Here is a 21,160-nt window from a genome sequence, read left to right as displayed (position 1 = left end):
AGTTTCATCATGTTTTTTCGGAAAAAGTTGTCCATTTTTTTGGGAGGTGATTTCTTAAAATGTCACACCACGTCACAAAAACAATAGAACCCATTTCCAAGTTTATAAGCTAGAAATCAAATAAATGGGAATAAATATTGGGAGGAGGGTTTTTTTGGGCGTCATCCGGACTCTATATATTTCCTATAAACAACTGAAATTGAGGCTTTATTTTTTGGTATGATCTAAGGGCGAACCACAAAGTAAAAAACACTTTTTCAAGAAACTCACAAAAAACACACGACGGAAAAAAGACTTATATAGGAATTGTATTTTCCATAAATATCATTGTCGAAACAAACAGCCTTCGACGTCCAGACTCCTGTTAATAGGTCTCTGTCCTCTGCACTCACGCGAAAGATCTCTCAGCTCAATTCTCAACACTGCTCTGATTCTCTCTTTTCATTTATGGCTTTTGCTGGGGAAAACAATCGTCATCTTTTACCAGCGTCTCGTCTGAGCAGCTCCATTGGCTTTGTATAGGGAGGCATTGCAGGTATCTGGATGCAAGTTGGCCAGCGAGAACTGATGCTTTTCGTCTTCTTATCTTTTATTTCGATTTTTATTTCATCGTGTATTTCATCTGCAATTTGATTTTTCATGCAGCTGTTTGCCGTAAAAATGTGACTTTTCCCTCCTCCACCTCCTCGGCGTCCTCGAGCAGTGATCTTGAGGTAGCACTGTTGTTGGTAAAGTCACTGATTCCCCAAATTATGCCTAACTATCTCATGCAGTTCTTTGATGAATTTGAGACTTTTTGTGGTCTAAAGCGATTAGTGTTTGCATTTTGGTTGAGAATTACAATTTGAGCAAAAACCTGCTAGCTTTTCTTGCAAAGTTGCTAGCTAGTTGGAGGGTCCGCTAATAGGAATTACATTAGGTACCATGGAAATTCAACAACTAAGTTATCTATGTCAAAGGCCATTGATTAGGAATAGCTATAAGGATGGTACTCGTTGTAGGGCTTCACTTGTTAATAGTTCGACTCAGAGGGTGTTCGGGAAGGCTTATTTTTTTAAACTTTTAACTTATGCTAGCTTTTAGTTGCTTTTGGATTTTTTTGATAAAAATGCTATAAAAACTATTTGAGTAGGATAGTAATTTGTTTGGCCAAACTTAGCTTATTTAAGTGAGCTTATAGGCTAGTTTTCCAAAAGCTGGGGTATACCAGCTAGTTTTCCAAATGAGACTTATAAGCTAACTTATTAGGTATTTTAACAAACATATAGAGATGAAAGAGCTAGCTTAAAAGCTAGTTTGACCAAAAAATAAGCCTCCCCAAACACCCTTATAATCCACTTCATCGAGAATAGGAATTGGTAAGAAAGAGAAAGAAGAGGCCCCCTACCAGACCTCGGTTAAGAACGCTCCTGTGACCTACCTGTTGCTTTAGATGTGGTGTAAAGGGACATTTTGTACGCAATTGCCAAAATGGAATGTGAGGTTTTTCATGTAACAAATTGGGCACTCATCTAAGGCAACGGTTAGGTGTGCGTTCATGAAACTTGGTTAACTCTTGGGAGAGAACTTCCAAGTTTGAGTTGTTTGAGATATACCTCCATGATTTGTAAGACCATGGGATCTTCATGTTACTTCACCAATTACATCGCCCTAGATTGGGGCGAGCTACGTTAAAAAAAATTTCTGCTGCTTCTCTAGTTTAATCTATATCTTCCTTCTGAAATCAATAATCACCCCTCAGCATGAAAGGTACTTATCCAGGTGTGATAATAACTAATGGATGCTTAAGTGGATTCATGTGGCACATATATAAATAGAATGACAAGAAAGCAATTATTTGCAACTGTAGTAATGAGTTTTTGGCTTAAGGTGGAAGATACAAAACAATGGGTTCGATCTTTACTAGATATGCTAGAGATGATCTTAACACAAGTTTGTCATATGTATCAATTCAAGGATATCAAAGATATATTAGTCCACTAGTCCACCTTGCTAGATGCTTAAGTGACTATTTGGGCTTTACTATATACGACAAGCTGGAGTTTACTAGAACATATGCTTGCATCCTGTTGATTATTGGAATAAATAGAAAGACTATATTCAGTATAAATGTTGGTTTCCTCAAGTCTTTTGTCCATTTAGGATTACTTGACTCTTTGAAAATGCTTACTTCAGTATTACCAAAGGCACACGCTTCATAAGCCTTGCGATGTCCAGCAGTGCCGAAGCACCCCACAACCATTGTTGCAGTGTCTTTTTGTGCCTTCCAAGTGCTCTGTGCTAAGGCGCTTCATACAGGACTGCAAGGCATAGCCTCATATATTTTTGTTCTTTAACTTTTCAATAGGGCCTTTATACAAGATAACTGATATCCTTGAGAGAAAAATAAACTCATTTGGCCTTTTTAGTAACCTGATTTAAGACCCTAACTCATTCTTCTTTACTATTTGATTTTGATTCAATATTAGTCTTGATTTGACTTCTGATACGAAAAATTATGACAGCTACTATGTTGGATGTGTTAGCATTATGACTTAAACCATATTTTGTAATTTGGTAGTATTATTTATCTTGACATATTTTTTCTGTAAAAATGCATATACATTTTCTTTCGTGCTTGAATGTCTATATTGAAAAATTATGTGTGCAATGTGTGCTTCGCTTCACTCAGGCACGCGCATCACGTTGCGCCTTGCACATGTGCTTGTAAAGGGCCTATGCCCTCGCAGATAACTTTGCTATCTATAATATTCAAATTTGGATTTAAAGTTTAGTTCAGAAAGAAAATCTTTATTGAGTGTAAACACAATTAGTTTTTTTATCATCATAACGATTGTGATTTTGTTACCTAGGTGAAAAGTTGACAAGTTAGAAGTTGGTTACTACAGTTACATTCCCATCTTCTATCTTCTTCCTGCTCTGTTAGCTACCAGACTAAGAAATGTTATAACGCAGATTTCAAGGTTTCTGGAGACATTTATGGTTTTCAATAGTCAGCTCTGGAGAAATTTCCTTTTCTTCATCGCGTGGTTTCTCTCAAGAAGACTTTTTACCAAATGCATTCTGATCTCATATCTTATTCAACATATTTTTTCTTGTTCCTGCCTTTGAGATATCATCATCAGTTCATGTTGCAGAAGTAGCTGATTCAATATTTAGTTATTGCACCAAGAAATTTTTTAAGAATTGAAGATTACCAGCTGATGCATTATTTAGTATTACTAATTTACAACAATTCTCATTTGATTTGGCTTGATGAAGTTGTTTACTTGTTTATCCTTTTATTTCTTTTTTATTATTATTGAACCTTCTACTATATAAGTGTTCCCTTGGCTCTCTATTTTCATTAGACAAATCATCAAGGGACATTATATGTTCAATTCTTTCATAAGAGCTGATGCTAGGGATGACTGCTTTAGATGAAGGCATTCATAACTTGTTATTGATGGAATTTGAAGAACACAACACTCTACACAAAGGAAACTTTTATTGATAGAACACTTGAGAATACAACACTTGTTCTTACAAGAACACCTCACTTTCACACAATTCCTTTATTTTGGTGGACACTCACACAAGGCTACACTACACACTCAAGCTCTCAAGCTCACTTCTTGCTTGCTTGCTTGCTTTCCCAAATGAGAGCACAAGACCCCTATTTATAGTTGTTTAAGAGGGCTAGGAAGTGTGTAGAAGAGTTAATCCTAGCCATACATTACTAAGAAGTTTCTAGAAGAATAAATACTAGCCATACACTTGTATCTTCCTAGAAACTTCATGGTAGATATTTTGTAGGATGTTACTAGAAAGAAGTTCTAGAAAGTTGTTCTAGAATAATCTAAGTTGGTGAGGAATTCTAATACTCCCCCTCATCACCAACTTTCATTTCTCTCAAGTCCAAGCTTCTTCTTAAGCTTCAAAAATGTCTCTGTCTTTAGTGGCTTGGTGAAGATGTCAGCGATTTGGTCTTCAGACTTGCAATATGACAGCATCACAGTCTTCTTTTTAACTTGATGTCGGATGAAATGATATCTTGTCTCTATGTGTTTGCTTCGTCCATGTGCTACCGGATTTTTGGCAAGTGCAATAGCTGACTTGTTGTCGATGAGAATCTCTGTCGGTGCTTCTTGTTGGTGTTGCAATTCCTTCATCAGACTCCTGAGCCATATTGCTTGACACGCACATGTCGATGCTGCTATGTATTCTGCTTCGCAACTTGATAGAGCGACGACAGACTGCTTCTTTGATGACCATGAGAATGTTGCTGATCCGATATTGAACATGTAGCCAGATGTGCTCTTTCTTTCATCTAAATCTCCACCATAATCGCTGTCGGTGTAGCCGACTAATCTTGAATCTGCACACTGTGTATAAAATAATCCTTGATCAATACTTCCTCGGACATACCTGAGAATTCTCTTGGCTGCTTTGAAATGCTCCTGTCTTGGCTCCTCCATATATCTGCTCACCAGTCCTACCGCGAACACTATGTCGGGCCTGGTGATGGTTAGGTAGCGCAAGCTCCCGACTAAACTCTTGTATAGAGTTGGATCAATATAGCTTCCTGGTGTGTCTCGCCTCAGCTTCACTCCGACTTCTGCAGGAGTTGCGACTGGATTGCAGTTGCTCATGTTGAACTTCTGAAGGATATCCTTTGCATACTTCTTCTGAGAGATGAAGATTCCTTTCTCTGATTGCGACACTTCTACTCCAAGAAAGTATGACATTTCTCCAATGTCAGTCATCTCGAACTCCTTGATCATATTCTTTTTGAACTCCTCGAACATTTTCGGATTGTTGCCGGTGAAGATCATGTCGTCCACGTAGAGACATACGATCATGATGTCTTCATCCTTCTTCTTGGTATAGAGAGAGTGCTCATACGGGCTCCGATGGAATCCGTTCTTCTGGAAGTATGCATCGATTCTGGCATTCCATGCTCTGGGCGCTTGCTTCAGTCCATACAATGCCTTCTTCAGCTTGTAGACTTTGTCTTCTTGATTCTTCACCTCGTACCCTGGTGGTTGCTTGATGTAGACTTCTTCTTCTAAGTAGCCGTTCAGGAATGCAGACTTCACGTCCATCTGGTAGATCTTCCACCGGTTCTGTGCTGCCAATGCGATAATGAGTCGGATGGTGTCGATCCTCGCGACTGGTGCGAACACTTCTTCATAGTCAACTCCTTCTCGCTGACTATAGCCTTTTGCAACAAGCCTGGCCTTGTACTTCTCGATTCCGCCATCTTGATTTGTCTTTGTCTTGTACACCCACTTTACTCCGATTGGTTTATGGCCTTCAGGTAAGGTAGTGAGCTCCCATGTGTCATTTCTCTTGATTGCCTCGATCTCGTCATCCATGGCTTTTCTCCACTTATCTTCTTGAGCAGCTTCTTCATAGCTGACCGGATCACATTCTGCAAACAAGCAGAATAGTGTGTAGTCATCCATCATCTCGACAGGCTCTGTATCGTCGTACAGATCTCTTAGGCTTCTCATCCTCCTTGTTGCTCCCCCTGAAGAGCTTCCTTCACTTGAGCTGGATGATGTCGGCGTTGATGTTGGGGTTGATGGAGCTGGACTATTAGGTGGACTTTGTTCTGGTCTTCCAACCTCCTGCAAGTCATCATCATTATCTTCAAAGAACATACCTTTAATATTTTTATCTTCATCGGTCCATTTCCAATAATCTTCTTCATCGAACTCCACGTCTCTTGAAATGATCATCTTCTTTGTAACTGGATTGTAGAGCTTGTATGCTTTTGTCCTCCTCTCGTACCCAACGAATATGCACTTTTCTCCTCGATCGTCCAACTTCTTTCTTTTCTGCTCCGGGATGTGTGCATATGCAATACACCCAAACACCTTCAGGTGGTTGACACTTGGCTTGATGTTGCTCCACATCTCCAATGGTGTCTTGAACTTGACGCTCTTTGTCGGACATCTGTTGAGGAGGTAAACTGCACAGTCCACGGCTTCAGCCCAGTAAGTCTTTGGCAGGTACTTGCTCTTCAACATGCTTCTGACCATATCAAGAATGGTACGATTCTTCCGCTCTGCTATGCCATTCTGCTGTGGTGTGTAGGCGGCAGTGAGTTGATGAATTATCCCGTACTGCTTGTTGAAATTGTTGAATGCCTTCGAAGTGTATTCTCCACCTCGATCTGATCGGAGCACTTTGATGTGGTACCCACTTTGCTTTTCTACCATCTCCTTGAATTCTTTGAATTTCTCCAGAGCTTCGGATTTCTCCTTCAGGAAATAAACCCAAGTTTTTCTGCTATAATCATCAATAAATGTGAGAAAATACCTGTTTCCTCCAAGAGAGATGACTTCAAATGGTCCTGCAATATCTGTGTGGACCAATTGTAGCAACTCTGTTGCTCTTCTTGACTTTCCAACTTCGAAACTTCTTCTATGTTGTTTGCCCTTCATACAGCCTTCACATAGCTGGTTCGGATGGTTGATTTGCGGCAATCCTTTTACCATTTTCTCCTTCCATAGAAGATTCAGGCCACTGAAAGCGAGATGCCCGAATCGTAGATGCCAGAGCCAAGTCTCGTCTTTTATGATTGACTTCAAGCACTTGACAGGGTCAGCATGAATATTTAAGGTAAACAGTCTATTTCTAGACATGTTCACCTTTGCAATAACTTCATTTTTATTTTTAATAGTGAGGGCAAGGTCTTTTAGATGTATATCATAGCCTCTTTCAAGGAGCTGGCCTAGGCTCAAAATATTATTTCGTAATGCTGGAACATAGTAGACATCAGAGATGTACCTGTTCTCGCCCGTCTTTGTCTGGATCATTATATTTCCCTTGCCTTTTACTGGAATCTTTGACTGATCTCCAAAAGTGACATCTCCTTGTACCATCTCGTTCAGCTCGGTAAAGAACTCCTTGATGCCGCACATGTGGTTACTGGCACCTGAATCTAGATACCAGATATCTTTATTCTTGCTTTCGCTCTCCTGGTACGTCAACAGGACTGTTGAAGTGTCTGCCTGCTCCCTTTCTACAAAGTTGCTTCTTTCTGCCACTTGATTTGATTTCTCCCAACATTCGTAGCTGAGATGACCGTATCTCTTACATTTGTAACACTGTGGCTGAGATCTGTCCTCATGGTAACTTCTTCCTTGTCCTCGTCCTCGTGTGCCACGACCTCGTCCTCGATCGAATGATCGTTCACGATCTCTATTTCGATCTTGATTTTCATGGCCTCCTTGGTACTGTCTCCTACGACCTTGCTGGAAGTTTGAGCCACCTCGAAATGAGCCTCTGCCTCTGTAGCCTCCACGTCCTCTTCGACTATCTTCTTTGATAGTCATCTTACTCTGCAAGGCTTGTTCTAGATTCTCCGCTTGATTTGAACTAATGTTTATATCTTGTTCATAAGCTTGCAGAGAACCTTGCAGCTCATCAATAGATACTTCGGAAAGATCTTTAGACTCTTGTATTGCCGGAATAATATATTTGAATTTAGAGTCTAAAGTCCTAAGTATCTTCTCCATAATTCTTACATCATTAATTGCTTCTCCATTTCTCTTCATTTGATTTGTTATTGTCTGAACTCTACTAAAATAATCCGATATTGATTCTGTAGCTTTCATCTTCAAATTTTCAAATTCAACTCTTAATGCTTGGAGGCGTACCTTTTTGGCTCTTTCCGCACCTTGATAGGATTTTTGTAAAATCTCCCATGCTTCTTTAGAGGACAGGGCATTGGAAATCTTCTCAAACGCAGATTCATCTACGCCTTGGAATATTAGGAACAAAGCTTTTTTGTCTCTTTTTCTGACCTCCTTCAACTCACTCTTCTGAGTGGCGGGGGGAGGGGGTTTGCAAGTGACTCTGGTTCAGTGTAGCCATTCTCCACGAGCTCCCACAAGTCTTGCGAGCCGAGCAAGACTTTCATCTGGATACTCCAGTTGTCGTAATTGGTCTTCATCAGCTTCGGAATCTGTGGCTGGATCATGTTCGCCATCTCGTACACGAGCACCTTCGATTGGCCCGGCTAGATCGAACTTTGCTCTGATACCACTTTGATGGAATTTGAAGAACACAACACTCTACACAAAGGAAACTTTTATTGATAGAACACTTGAGAATACAACACTTGTTCTTACAAGAACACCTCACTTTCACACAATTCCTTTATTTTGGTGGACACTCACACAAGGCTACACTACACACTCAAGCTCTCAAGCTCACTTCTTGCTTGCTTGCTTGCTTTCCCAAATGAGAGCACAAGACCCCTATTTATAGTTGTTTAAGAGGGCTAGGAAGTGTGTAGAAGAGTTAATCCTAGCCATACATTACTAAGAAGTTTCTAGAAGAATAAATACTAGCCATACACTTGTATCTTCCTAGAAACTTCATGGTAGATATTTTGTAGGATGTTACTAGAAAGAAGTTCTAGAAAGTTGTTCTAGAATAATCTAAGTTGGTGAGGAATTCTAATAGTTATATGTCTTTTGTGTTTTCTTGAATCAGATAAAGCTCAAACAATTCAAAGAATAAAATTTCAATTGACATGGACCCTCCAAGTGAGAAACTAGAAGAAGAACTACATTTTTGTGAACAAAAAATTACCAGTCTAGAGGAGATCAGGCCTTACATATCCTTCGAGGATGCATGGAAGCGGGAGCTAGAATACCGTGATAGAATAGAAAAGAAGTCCCTACATTCTTCTATTAGTTCCAGAGTCCCTTCTGCAACTTCTCAGGTGAGAAAATGATTCTTCTTTTTTGTGAAAAACTGATAGCTAAAGGTGATAGTCGATCATTTATTTATTATTTTGTTTGCTTTACTTCTGGACAAGTTCTATGTCTATACTATTTTCGAATTGCCAATTTATTGTCTATACCATCAAACACCAGTGCCACCGGCAATTATTTAGTATTGATTCTGTTGAATTTGTTAAATTCGTGAAATGACAAAATTTAACGTGCCCGTTTGAAGTGGAAATATGGATCTATGAACATTTCCAGTTACAGTCTCCTATTTGTATGTGGTTTTGCATACATGACATTTGTCCTATTCTGCAAAAATTGTGTTCAGATATCCTACTACTGCAGTTAATCTGTATGGCTTTTTTCAGTGCGGAAGCAAGAAAAGACTTGGACCATATAATGCCTTCGACATCCTATAGCATTTAGGAGATCATAGATTAAAATCTGTACCTAAATAAGCAGTTTTCCTTTAAGAAGTATACAAGTATGTTTAAGCTTATAGTCTTCTATAGGATGTGAACTTCCTGAAACTTCTACTGGACTTCAATTTATTAGGTAGCTCCAAGATAATGATCATGTGAGAAGAGGCCTTATCGTCTACAGCATTACACAAAACCATAACAAGCACGGAACATTCCAGCACTATAAATGTTGACCTATGTTTCTGGAAGTAATGAGAATATATAGAGTTTTGTTATTAGACTACAAATAGGGTAGTAAAGCAGAAATGCTTTTGTAGGTATTCTTTCTATTATTATTTGTAAAAGATTTTATTGAGTGATTGGTTCTTATTATGAATTCGACTAGTTCTCTCTTGTCACATGCCAACAATTAACATCAAAGACATTATTGAACATGAATTGTGAATCTCTTTTCTCCTTTCTAGAATCAGCGTGCAAGAGATATGTAGAGAGAGTTATTACTATTGCATGCAAAAGGAGTATACAACTAAAGATTACAGTAAATTATACAACATAAAATATATCTGGAAGAACATAAATTTCCTCCAGCCAGAGACTGCTTGTAATGGATGTCTTGAATCTCTGCTGAATGCCACTTAACATAATGGAAATGAGCAATGAATTGTTCCTATTTTACCCCTAGGTAACACATGGCTTAAAGGTATATCATGTGTTAGTAATAATTTGAATCATTGTTTATACCTCAACTGCTACTCCAACCAGTGCCCTCCAAAACCCAACATGCGAGATTGTGATCTAGCCATGCATTTGCAGGTTTTTCGACTTACCTTATTATATATCCAATTTTTTGGATCTTGAAATTTTATTTGATATCATTATAATTGTTATCATATCTTTTCAAATATAGTGTGATTTGTATCCTCAGGAAAGAGTATAGTCTTCTTCGAAAAAAATATCAGTAATTGAATGACGAAATTTTGAACTCTCATTGTCCTCAATTTCACTTGTCTTCAGATGTATGTGTATACCTCTTCTCTATTCATATGCATGCAACCATTACATTCATAATTATCAAATTAATACTAGAAAATAGTTGTAAGTGAACTGTGGTCCCAATACTGATCCATTTTAGCCTATTCTCCATTCCACATATCATTCGTAGTAAGTTACATGTATATCAGAGTGTATCATACAGCGTTGCCTCTTTATTTAGCAACCTAAGTGCATACGAGTTCTTCTCTGCTTGCAAATGTTTTCTTTTTAGTTTTCCTTTTGGTACAAAGCATAATATACTTTTTCCCTGATGTATGAAACCACTAGATCATGCTTTATTTTACTGTAGTATAGTTCGACTGTTGCATATTTCACCGTCTAGGACACACCATGAAGTATATATCACTTCAATTAGTAAATACTTTCTCATTTCTCGTAAGCTCTGCATAAGAAAGATGAGATTTTCTGTATTTTGCTTTGACTTCCACACTAGTCTGCGGATAAAACTTGTCTAGGCGGTGCAATCCATAGAGTATGCAGATTGAGATAATGTTTTCCTTGTTGAGGAATTACATGGAGATAATGGTAGTGTACCTTTAATTCTGTGGTCAAATTTGTTTGCTCCTAGATCTTAATTCATGATCCTTTTCATGTTTTCTCCTAGGAGCTGCCTCCGAAAAATAATCTTTATGAAAGAAAGAGAAAAGCAACCTTTTCTTCAACTCCATTGGAGGAAGAATCTCCATCACCCTTAAATCAACACGCTTCATTAGAACAGAACAAGCCTTCATCTCAGCATTTACAGTGTAAAAGGTGCCTACCGCAACAACCATCATTCCACAAGCCTGCACTTCCTTTACTAAAGGAACCACAAACTTTAGCACTCGCTATGCAGTCCTCATCAAGCCCGGTGAACCAATTTTGGTGTAATATTTGTCAAGTGCCATGTATGAATGACTTCAGCTATAAGCAACACTGTCAAGGGAAGAAGCACAAGGCTAAATGGGAGGAGACCTTTGGAAACAGTAAGGAGGCTGAGATGAAAAGGCACAAGCTTTTATGGTGTAATGAGTGCAGTATCCTTTGTGTAAATGAATTGGCGTTATCTCAACATCTTGTGGGGAAGAAGCACACTATCCGTCTTCATGAGGTAAGACTTCTAAATGTTAGTAGTCCATAAGCTGCCAAGTTTTAGACTCTAAATTTGAGCAAACTTGAATGAAGCAAATTGTTGTATATGGCTTCAAGTTCAAGCTGAGTAAACACTGACAAGGTTCTAACTTAATTTTCCATGACTTATTATGAGAAAGTCGAAATTTTATGTTTTATGTTCTCACTCACGTTGGATCCTCTTGTAAAAGGTTTATATGTGTATGAGCTCTGGGTTATTAGTTCGCATTACTATATATATAATCTGCGTTAGTCTGACAGTTTGTTCTGGCTCCAGTTCTGAAGTCTGCATGCTCTTTATGATTGGATTATCTGGTATACACGATCATTAAATATCAACTGTATATCTGATCAGTAGGAAGACTTCATTCATCCAGTGTTAGAATTGTCGCTATATTATTGTGCTTTTTTAGGTCATCTAGGTCCTTAATATCTTCCGGTATATCTGATCAATAAGAAGTCAATCCTAATGTTTAGAAATCAAGAAGACATCATTCATCCAGTGTTAGAATTGTCGCTATATTATTGTGCTTTGAAGGTCATCTAGGTCCTTAATATTAAATCTTCGAAACAATCTTTCAACTCCAAACCACTTGTACCTTGCATGAACATATGAAGGAGGATGTTTTGAAGAAGTAATATCAATATATACATGAATAGAAGCAAGAAAATCCTGCTTTTTCTTCTTTTGATTTGTAAGAAAAGTGAGGAGTGTTTTGAGATATTAGCGATCACCTGAATACCATTAATGGAAGATTCCTTAGACCCTCATTCTGGCAAGCTAGTGAATGCTAGATTAGTTTCAGGAGATAAATTTGAAAAAGTACCAGTCACAAGTAGAGAATTATCCTATTTGATGTTTGAAATGACATGCAAGAAGCTTAAGGAGGATGAAGTGTATATTTTTTGGTTTTCACGTTAGGTGACCTTAAATTAGTTTCCAGGGTCAGGCAAAAAAAAAAAAAAAAGTTCCCCCAGTAAGTTCAGATAAGGAAGAGAAGATATGTGTCATATCTACGTGTGTGCATGTACAATTTACTTTGTGATAAACTTTTAATATTAAGAATATCTTGACCAAATTAAAGATGAAGATCTCTTTTTATATCCATGCTGGTCATAAATAATTGTTGGTTACAAAACTGGAAGAGGGGAGTACCACAGAGCAGGATGTAAAGATCAAAATGATTATTCAGTCTCTACAGATGAAATTTCATTGAGTCTGAGATAAAAATGATAAAAGGCTTTTCATTCTAGATAAGATCTGAGGTATAGAGTTCTATCCCGTCTCTCTCATTATGAAGAAGGAAGTTCTTTTTCTTCAATTTTTTCTCCTTTTATATTTTCCTTCTTATATAGAGGTATAGAGTTCTATCCCATCTCTCGCATTATGAAGAAGGAAGTTCTTTTTCTTCAATTTTTTCTCCTTTTATATTTCCTTACCACAGAAAAATGTGTGTCTAGGTCAGGGCCGGCCCTGGGGTAAGCCCACCAAGCCCCGGGGGTGGGGCAACCCAGGGCCGAGGGGCAACCATCGCGATTACATAATTCATCTCTCAAACCGTAATAATTTTCGAAGTGGACTTTGTAAGAGGACTTTTATACAAAAATTGTTAGGGGTTCTATTAGTAAAAAACTCTTATTAATACCCAAAGCCCTACCCAACTCCTCCTTTATTTAACTCCTCCTTTATTTCCATCAACCTCCTCTCCTCCTTCTCGTCTCTGTTCCGCCGCTCACAAAAAAAAACGAAGAGAATCTGAATCGAAGGAGACACCGCTCTGTTCCGCCGTCTCTGTTCCGTCAACCTCCAACTCCTCCTTCCCGTCTCTGCTCCCATCCATCGGACCACCCCGCGAAGGACCACCCCGCTGACTCCTCCTTCGATAGTCTGATCCAGTCACCCAAAAGACGGAGAGAATCTGAATCGACTTATCGACGCCGACGGCCGATCGGTCCATCAAAGAAACACAATCAGATAATTTTTTAAATAAATAATTTTAGGGTTTTTTGGACGGAAATTTGGGGTTTTGATGTTTTGCAATGAAATTAAGATTTTTGATTTTGAATTTTGGTTGAATATTAGTTGTTGAATTAGGGGTTATGATGTTTGGGCGGTTTCGTCCAGATTTTTGTTTTGAAACTGGAAATTAGATTTGATTTAGCTTATTGGGTGGCACAGTTATGCCTTCTGACTAGTTTCTCACGGTCTCCATAAGTTTAAAAGAAGCTTAGCAAAGTTGAAAAACAGAAAGAGAAAATAATGTTTACTTGTTAAAAAGTTTATCTCCCTTCTAGTCATCTAAAACTCGAAAATCCTAATGGACGATAATCTGATATATTTCTATTTGGTTTTAATTATAATCTCAATTTAACTTTGATTTGATGACATTCATATTATTGGATTGCGATTTAGATTAATTGTTTGATTGTTTTAATAATAATGATATTGCTAAGTCTTCGTTCCGGCATCAATTTAGTTGATTGTTGTGATTTCATATATGTTATCTTCGCACTACCATGTCACATGATTGATTGAATAGATTGGCAATGATATCAATTGAAAATGAATACTTCGAGAAACTCGAGTATGGTGACTTAATTAATTGAAGAATTCGCTTCAAAAAATTCAAGGAGAAGTGTTTTTCTTTAAATTAAATTGTAGCACAAATGTAATTTTTTCTTATATGAATATTGATTTTGCAAGAGAATATTATCAGTTTGAGCCCAATATAGAACGCTAAATTGTATTATATGTATTTATTTTTATCGTTATTGTTCGTACCAAATTTTTAATATAAGGGGCAACCAAAATTGGATTGGGCTATGGCAACCCAAACCTCGGGGCCGGCCCTGGTCCAAGTTCGAACCATTTTGTTTAGTAGTTTATATAATGGAAACACTTGGAATAAAAATTATAGTTCAGTAGATTATTGTTAGATACTTGTAATTACTAAAACGGTTTTAAGAGATCAGTGAGAAGAATGATCGACATGCAGTTTTATCAGTGAGAAGAATGATGGACAGAACATTCCCAGCTAAACTATGTTCCATTGAACTTCTGGAATGAGGTGTACGAGACTGAAGCGCAAGTTTCAGGGTAGATTACATTAAACTTGGTTAGAGGTCAGGTGAAATCCTTTAAATAGAAACTGCATAAAGATGTTTGTAGAGAATTGAGAAAATCCTAATTGTTGTTTATTGAGAATAACAAGAGAGATATATATAGTCATACAAATAGGGTTAAAGTTAACGAGTAACAGCCCATTAACCCAATACCCAATACTTAACTTAACACTCTCCCTCAAGCTGGAGCATAGTTGTCTACCATGCCCAGCTTGTCATATATAGTAGAGAACACCTTTGAAGAAGTAGCATTGGTAAGAATATCAATAAGTTGTTGTGAGGACGGAGTGAATATGAGAGATACTATCTTCTTCTCTCAAGCATCTCTAACAAAATTGTAGTCAACTTCAATATGTTTTGTCCTCTCATAAAACACAGGATTCTGTGCAATATAAATGGCAGACTGGTTGTCACAATGTATTGGCATGGGTCCAGGCTGAACAAAACCAAACTCTGTCATAAACTTTCTTAGCCACACCATCTCACAAGCAGTGTGAGCCATTGCTCTATATTCGGCCTCTGCACTAGATCGTGATACTACATCTTGTTTCTTGCTTCTCCAAGTCACAAGATTACCTCCAACAAAAGTACAAAATCCTGAGGTTGACTTCTGGTCTCCCATGTCTCCTGCGTAGCCAGCATCAGAGAAAGCCGAAATGTGAGTATGCACATGCTTCTTATGTCTCCTGCGTAGCCAGCATCAGAGAAAGCCGAAATGTGAGTATGCACATGCTTCTTATATAACAATCCCTTGCCAGGACAACTCTTAACATATGCCAAAATCTTCAGAGCTGCTGTCCAATGAACCTCTCTAGGTTTGTGCATAACACCTACTGTAAAAGTAATATCAGGTCTGGTAACTGTCAAATATATTAGCTTCCCAATTAGTCTCCTATATCGTGCAGCATCATCTAGTAGAGAGGTATCATCACGCCACAAATCAACATTTGCCTCCATTGGAGTGCTTGCAGGTTTGCATTCCAAGAGACCTGCTTCTTCTAGTAAATCTAGCACATACTTCTTTTGGGACAACAACATGTCATGTTTTTTATATGCAACTTCAATCCTAAGAAAATACTTTGGCTTTCCCATGTCCGTAGTGATAAAATGACGGTTTAGATACTCCTTAGTCTCAGCTAAGGCAATAGAGTCACTCCCAGTCAGCAGAATATCATCAACATATACGGCTAAAATAACCAAACCAGTTGTTGTGCGTCGAAGAAAGATAGAGTGATCAGACTGACAACGTTAGAAACCAACATTAGAAATAACCTTGATGAACTTATCAAACCAAGCTCGATGACTCTGCTTTAACCCATAGATGGTCTTTCTCAGCCTGCAGATAATATTCTCCCCCTGAGCAACATACCCAGGAGGTTGCTCCATATAAACCTCCTCGTCTAAATCACCATAAAGGAAATGATTCTTCACATCTAGTTGGTACATCGCCCAATCCATATTAACAGCCAGAGAGAAAAGAATTCTGATGGAGTTGAGACGAGCAACGGGAGACAGAGAGAAAAGAATTCTGATGGAGTTGAGACGAGCAACGGGAGAAAAGGTTTTAAAATAGTCGACGCCATATGTCTGGGTATAACCTTTAGCAACCAGGCGAGCTTTATAACGGTCAACAGACCCATTAGGGCGATATTTCAGGGTATACACCCATCTGCAACCAACCACAGTTGCTCTAGTAGAAAGAGAAACCAAGTCCCAAGTCCCTCTAGAAAGTAGTGCATTCATTTCCACATCTATGGCCTGCTTCCAAGATGGTACTAACATAGCTTCCTCATATGACCTAGGTATAGATACAGTGGATAAGGACAAGGCAAACTGACGAAAAGATGGATTGAGACGGTCATAAGAGACAAAAAGAGATATAGGATATTTCGGACAAGACCGTTTACCTTTGCGAAGAGCAATAGGGATATCCAAGTCAGAAGGAATAGAGGTCTCAACATGAGATGGATCGACAGCTGGAGATGAAGCTTCAGCAGTAGCAGATTCAGGGGCATGTACTTTTGGGCGGCAAGAGTATGTCAGTAGAGGCTTCGGTGCAGGAGCTACAGGAGAAGGTAATGGAATAGTAATAGGAGCAGAAGAAGGTAGTGGTACCTGTGGACAGCCAATAGTAGTGAAACCAGACGAAAAATATAGGACATACTCAAAAAAGGTAACATCAACAGACACAAAATATTTCCTGGTGGACGGATGATAACACCTATACCCTTTTTGAGTACGAGAGTATCCAACAAAAACACATTTGATGGATCTAGATGACAACTTATCCACACCGGCAGTTAAATCCTGAACAAAACACGTAGAACCAAAGACATGGGGAAACACAGAGAATTGTTTTTTATCAGGATAAAGACAATTGAATAGTATTAAACCATCAAGGACAGAGGAAGGCATGCGATTAATCAAATAATTTGCAGTGAGAACAGCATCAGACGACAAATACTTTGGAATATTCATATGTATCATCAGTGTTCTAGCAACATCTAGAATATGCCTATGCTTCCTCTCAGCAATTCCATTTTTTTGTGAAATGTGAGAGCAAGAAGTCTGATGAATAATGCTATTAAGAGCACAAAATTTTGAAACATCACTTTTCATATATTTCAAAGCATTATCAGTACGAAGAATACGAACATAAGTAGAGAACTGAGTTTTTATTTCATTATAAAAGAGTTCAATAACGTGCGAGACCTCTGACCTCTCTTTTAACAGATAAAGCCACGTCATGCGAAAGAAATCATCAACAAAGATAATAAAATGTCGAAAACCTTGCACAGAGGGAACACGATAAGGACCCCAGACATCGGAATGAACCAACTCAAAAGCAAAACTACTACGTTTATCGACTCGACTCTGAAAAGTAGCACGATGGTGCTTACCCAATTCACACGACTCACAACCTAAAGAGGAAATAGATGGCTGAACAGAAACTATCGATCTAAGTTTTTATAGTGAAGGATGACCCAGACGCCAGTGTCACAATAAAGTGGAGTCAGACTGTGATGTAACAAGGTCAGCCTCTGGCACACTGTAGTCCAAATGGTACATACCTCCTCTCTCATGCCCCGAACCAATCTTCATCCCAGTTACTAGGTCCTGAAAAACACAATAAGATGGAAAGAAGGTGACTTTACAATTATTTTGTTTTGTAAACTTGCTAATGGATAATAGGCTAACAGGGAATTTGGGAACATATAACACATCAGTTAGTTTTAAAGAGGAAGTAGGATGAACTACTCCATCACCACGAATTGGAAAAAGAGTACCATCAGCAATGCGGATAGATGGAAACTTATCAGAAAGATGTAAAGATACAAAGTGATCCTTTATACCTGTCATATGAGATGAGGCTCCAGAATCTAGTACCCAGGGTTTGTGAGAAGAAGCTATGTAAGCATCCATACCTGAAGAGGATGCATGAGTAGCAGAATGAATGTTCTGAGAGAGTTCTAGCTGGCGCAACCTCTCATAATCTGCCTGAGAAATCTGAACAGTAGGTGCAATAACAGCTGGACCACCAGAAGTAGTAGCAGAAATAGATGAGTTAGTCGACTCTGTATCAGCTACCTGGGCCCACTGAGGACGACCAAACTTCTCCCAGCACTTCTCAGAAATATGATTGGTTCTCCCACAATGACCATACTATCGTGAGCCCTTATCAGATTCACCTTGCCTCCCACCAAAGGAGGCACGTCCTCCCCCTGAATCACGGCCACGACCACGACCGTGGCCTTTGCCTCGATTAGAGAACATGGCAGACTGATCCATCGTAGGTGGAGATGGTGCAGTAGTATCAGAAGTAACACCAGTAGAGACCTGCATGACTCTGGAGAATGTAGCAGTGAGTGAGGGAATTGTATCTCCACATAATATCTGTCCCCTCACCTAGGACTGTAAATTAGGGTTCAACCCAGAGAGAAATTTGGATACTGCCAGATCACGACGATACCCTAATAGCGTCGCTGCATCAGCTACTGCAGGCTGATGCATCTCTAGTTCGTCTATCAGTCCCTTCAATTCACCAAAGAATTCCGGAACTGACTTATCTCCCTGTTTGAGAGCAAACAGTCGCTCATAAATTTCAAATACACGGGAAACATTCTTCTCGTTCCCGTACATAATCTTTAGGATGTCCCACATCTCCTTCGCAGTGGTTAAAAACACAACGCTGCTACTGATCTGTGCTTCCATACTGTTGAGAAGCCAAGTCATAACACAATAATCAGATGAGAGCCATGAATTGTAGGTGGGATCTGAGGTTGGTGGTGGAGATGCAAAAAGATGTGGTAGTTTGCTCTGAGCGCCAATGAAGATGCGGAAAGCTTGTGGCCAGAGCAGATAGTTTGCACCATTCAATTTAATAGTAGTCCCCAAGACTACCTTGGGCGCAGAGGTCTCACCAGCAACAATAGAAGGAGTAGTAGAGGAGGAGATGTCCGACATCGAAGTAGTAGTCATTTTTAATTTTTGAACAACAATAGGAGACTAATAGTAGTCAAATAGGCAGATTAGTAGTAGAGATCCGTTCTTGAAACATAAGCTAAGAGCAGATCAGGAGCAGGATTAGAGGCAGAGTGGTAGATAGTCATGCACTCACGCTGCGTAGGCGAGATCACCTGAGGGAGAGAGCCCTGGCTTTTGTTTGCACAAAGGCTCAATTTCTATATTCTTGTTTCTCGAAGGAAACAAGAATAAAAGTGAAATATCTCAACAACGTGAGATAGACACTCTTCCTCTCATCAGTTTGAAGACTGAGATGTTGAGGGAATAGGCAACATGCTGTAGGGGGGCACTGTAGCAGTGGTACTGTAGCGGCAGTGGCGATACTGTAGCAGCACATCGTAGAGAATTGAGAATTTGTGGCGGTACTGTAGCGGCGGCAAGGAGAAGATGCGGCGGCGGCTAGGGTTTTTGAATGAGGATTTGTGACGGCTAGGGTTTCATGCTCTGATACCATGTAGAGAATTGAGAAAACCCTAATTGTTGTTTATTGAGAATAACAAGAGAGATATATATAGCCATACAAATAGGGTTAAGGTTAACGGGTAACAACCCATTAACCCAATACCCAATACTTAACTTAACAATGTTTATAAACAGGCTTATCTTTCGATACATCCAATTTTAAGCTGCTATTGATGGGAATAACAATCAGATACCTAACCCATGATCGATGATTCGCATCCATGAGGGACATGGATATAGCTTAGGATCAGTTCAGTCATTTACTGATTGATGTTGATGTGTATGTTGCCGTTGTGACCCATGTCTAGGGCTGCGTACTTCTCAGTTTCAATTTTCTTTTCTGGCACTTTGATGTGCACATAGTATATAGACGTGCATTACGGGGATGGGTTATTCCTAGATGTCAATATAGCTAGCAAGCATAGAAATGGTACTCTGGCCATTAAGACTGAATGTCTCAACTTATTAACTTTTTCGGCTTGCCACCTCTCCTTCCACATCATCTACAGAGAAGACAACACTTCCAATATAGTGTCTAGAAACATCTTCTCTGATGTATCCGTGGGAGATCAAAACTTAGTCTAATTGGTATCAATCGTCTATCATGAAAGCGCACTTGTTGCTTTCTTTATTTTCGGTTGACCACCAAATGTCAGCCTGAAAATTCTGATGCCATCAGTGATTGTCGATCATAGTCTTAGTGATCATGCCTGATAATCTGCGCCGTGGACTGTGCTTGCTTTGCCTTGAGCTCCAATATTTCCTTCTCTTAATGCACTCCAGCCAGAATGTAGGTTTCACATTGGTTTTGGCTATCTCAGTGTATTTTGCTATACTTGTACCTTTCATCATTGTTTTAGGTACATGCACATATTCCTAAGTAAACATGTAAAAGGTTTACGATTACTCTCTCCTCTTTGTTTGTTTGTCGCTCTTCTAGAGATCAATTCTGCAGTTAACGTTGCCATTTCTTGAAAGATATGACAGAGTAAGGTCTTAAAATAGAGTTGGAAATTGGTAAGTGGTTGAAAAATATATGCTTGTGGGTGGATTTGGATGCTTGTATTATTAACGTTGTTCAAAAGAATAGAATATTTTTATGAAAATCCTCATTTTGCTTTGTTATGTACTCTAGTGTGAATCCTGGGTGACAAAACTAGTTGTGACTAGAGCAGACTTTGCAATCTAGAATTTCTTTATAATAAAATTAGGTAATCAAAATCAAGCATATATATATATATATAATAATATATATAATATTATATATACAGCACACGCTAGATAGTTGGTAGTAGCTTTTTCCCCCTAATGCTTTGGCCGCAGTGATTACTTGACATACCCACGGAGAGAACAAAATTCTGGTGCATAGCTGTACAATTTTTTGGCCCAGGGGACAAGCCCATCTTCTTTTGTGTTTGATGAGGCACTAGCATAGGATCAAACCGCTCGACCGTGCTAAGACACCTCCTAACCGTATGGTCTCGAGTATTCAAGAAAATCAGATTCCTATGAGTGTTCTCCAGAAGAGTCGAGCCTAAGACTTTAAAGTACTACTCGTAGGCAGCTTATCCAAGTCAGTTAGACCTTCTTAGGTAATTTTTAAAGGCAACTGTTTGCTTTATTGTTAAAAAAAATCTGTTCTGGATAGTAAGTATGGTTCTTAACCTGGACTTCCAAAATTGATCTCACGATATGTTCCTCAAGGGAACCAATCTTCACATTTTCCTTTACGTTTTA

At 38.9% G+C, this 21,160-nt stretch overlaps 2 protein-coding genes across 4 annotated transcripts; one reads left to right on the top strand and one right to left on the bottom strand.

The window, feature by feature from the left end:
- On the top strand, positions 300–11,480 carry LOC109837730 (zinc finger protein 346-like). 3 transcript variants are annotated; one of them, XM_020406074.1, is made up of 5 exons: positions 300–535; positions 646–728; positions 2,853–2,963; positions 8,491–8,722; positions 10,809–11,480. In XM_020406074.1, the coding sequence occupies exons 4-5, from the start codon at positions 8,531–8,533 to the stop codon at positions 11,322–11,324; spliced, it is 708 nt and encodes a 235-aa protein (XP_020261663.1). In that variant the 5' UTR covers positions 300–535; positions 646–728; positions 2,853–2,963; positions 8,491–8,530; the 3' UTR covers positions 11,325–11,480. The 3 variants fall into 3 exon arrangements, with proteins under 3 accessions (XP_020261663.1, XP_020261664.1, XP_020261662.1); XM_020406075.1 differs by lacking the exon at positions 2,853–2,963 and having other exon boundaries at positions 646–713; XM_020406073.1 differs by lacking the exon at positions 2,853–2,963 and having other exon boundaries at positions 301–535.
- LOC109838913 (uncharacterized mitochondrial protein AtMg00810-like) lies at positions 14,754–15,529 on the bottom strand. The gene is made up of 2 exons (XM_020407339.1): positions 15,183–15,529; positions 14,754–15,123 (listed from the first exon to the last, which is right to left on the bottom strand). Exons 1-2 carry the CDS (start codon positions 15,527–15,529, stop codon positions 14,754–14,756), a joined length of 717 nt encoding a protein of 238 aa, XP_020262928.1.

This window comes from Asparagus officinalis, chromosome 4 (assembly GCF_001876935.1).
Source record: "Asparagus officinalis chromosome 4, Aspof.V1, whole genome shotgun sequence".
Lineage (NCBI taxonomy): Eukaryota > Viridiplantae > Streptophyta > Magnoliopsida > Asparagales > Asparagaceae > Asparagus > Asparagus officinalis.
Note: the sequence above shows the minus strand (reverse complement) of the source record. Positions and strands in the feature narration are given on the sequence as shown.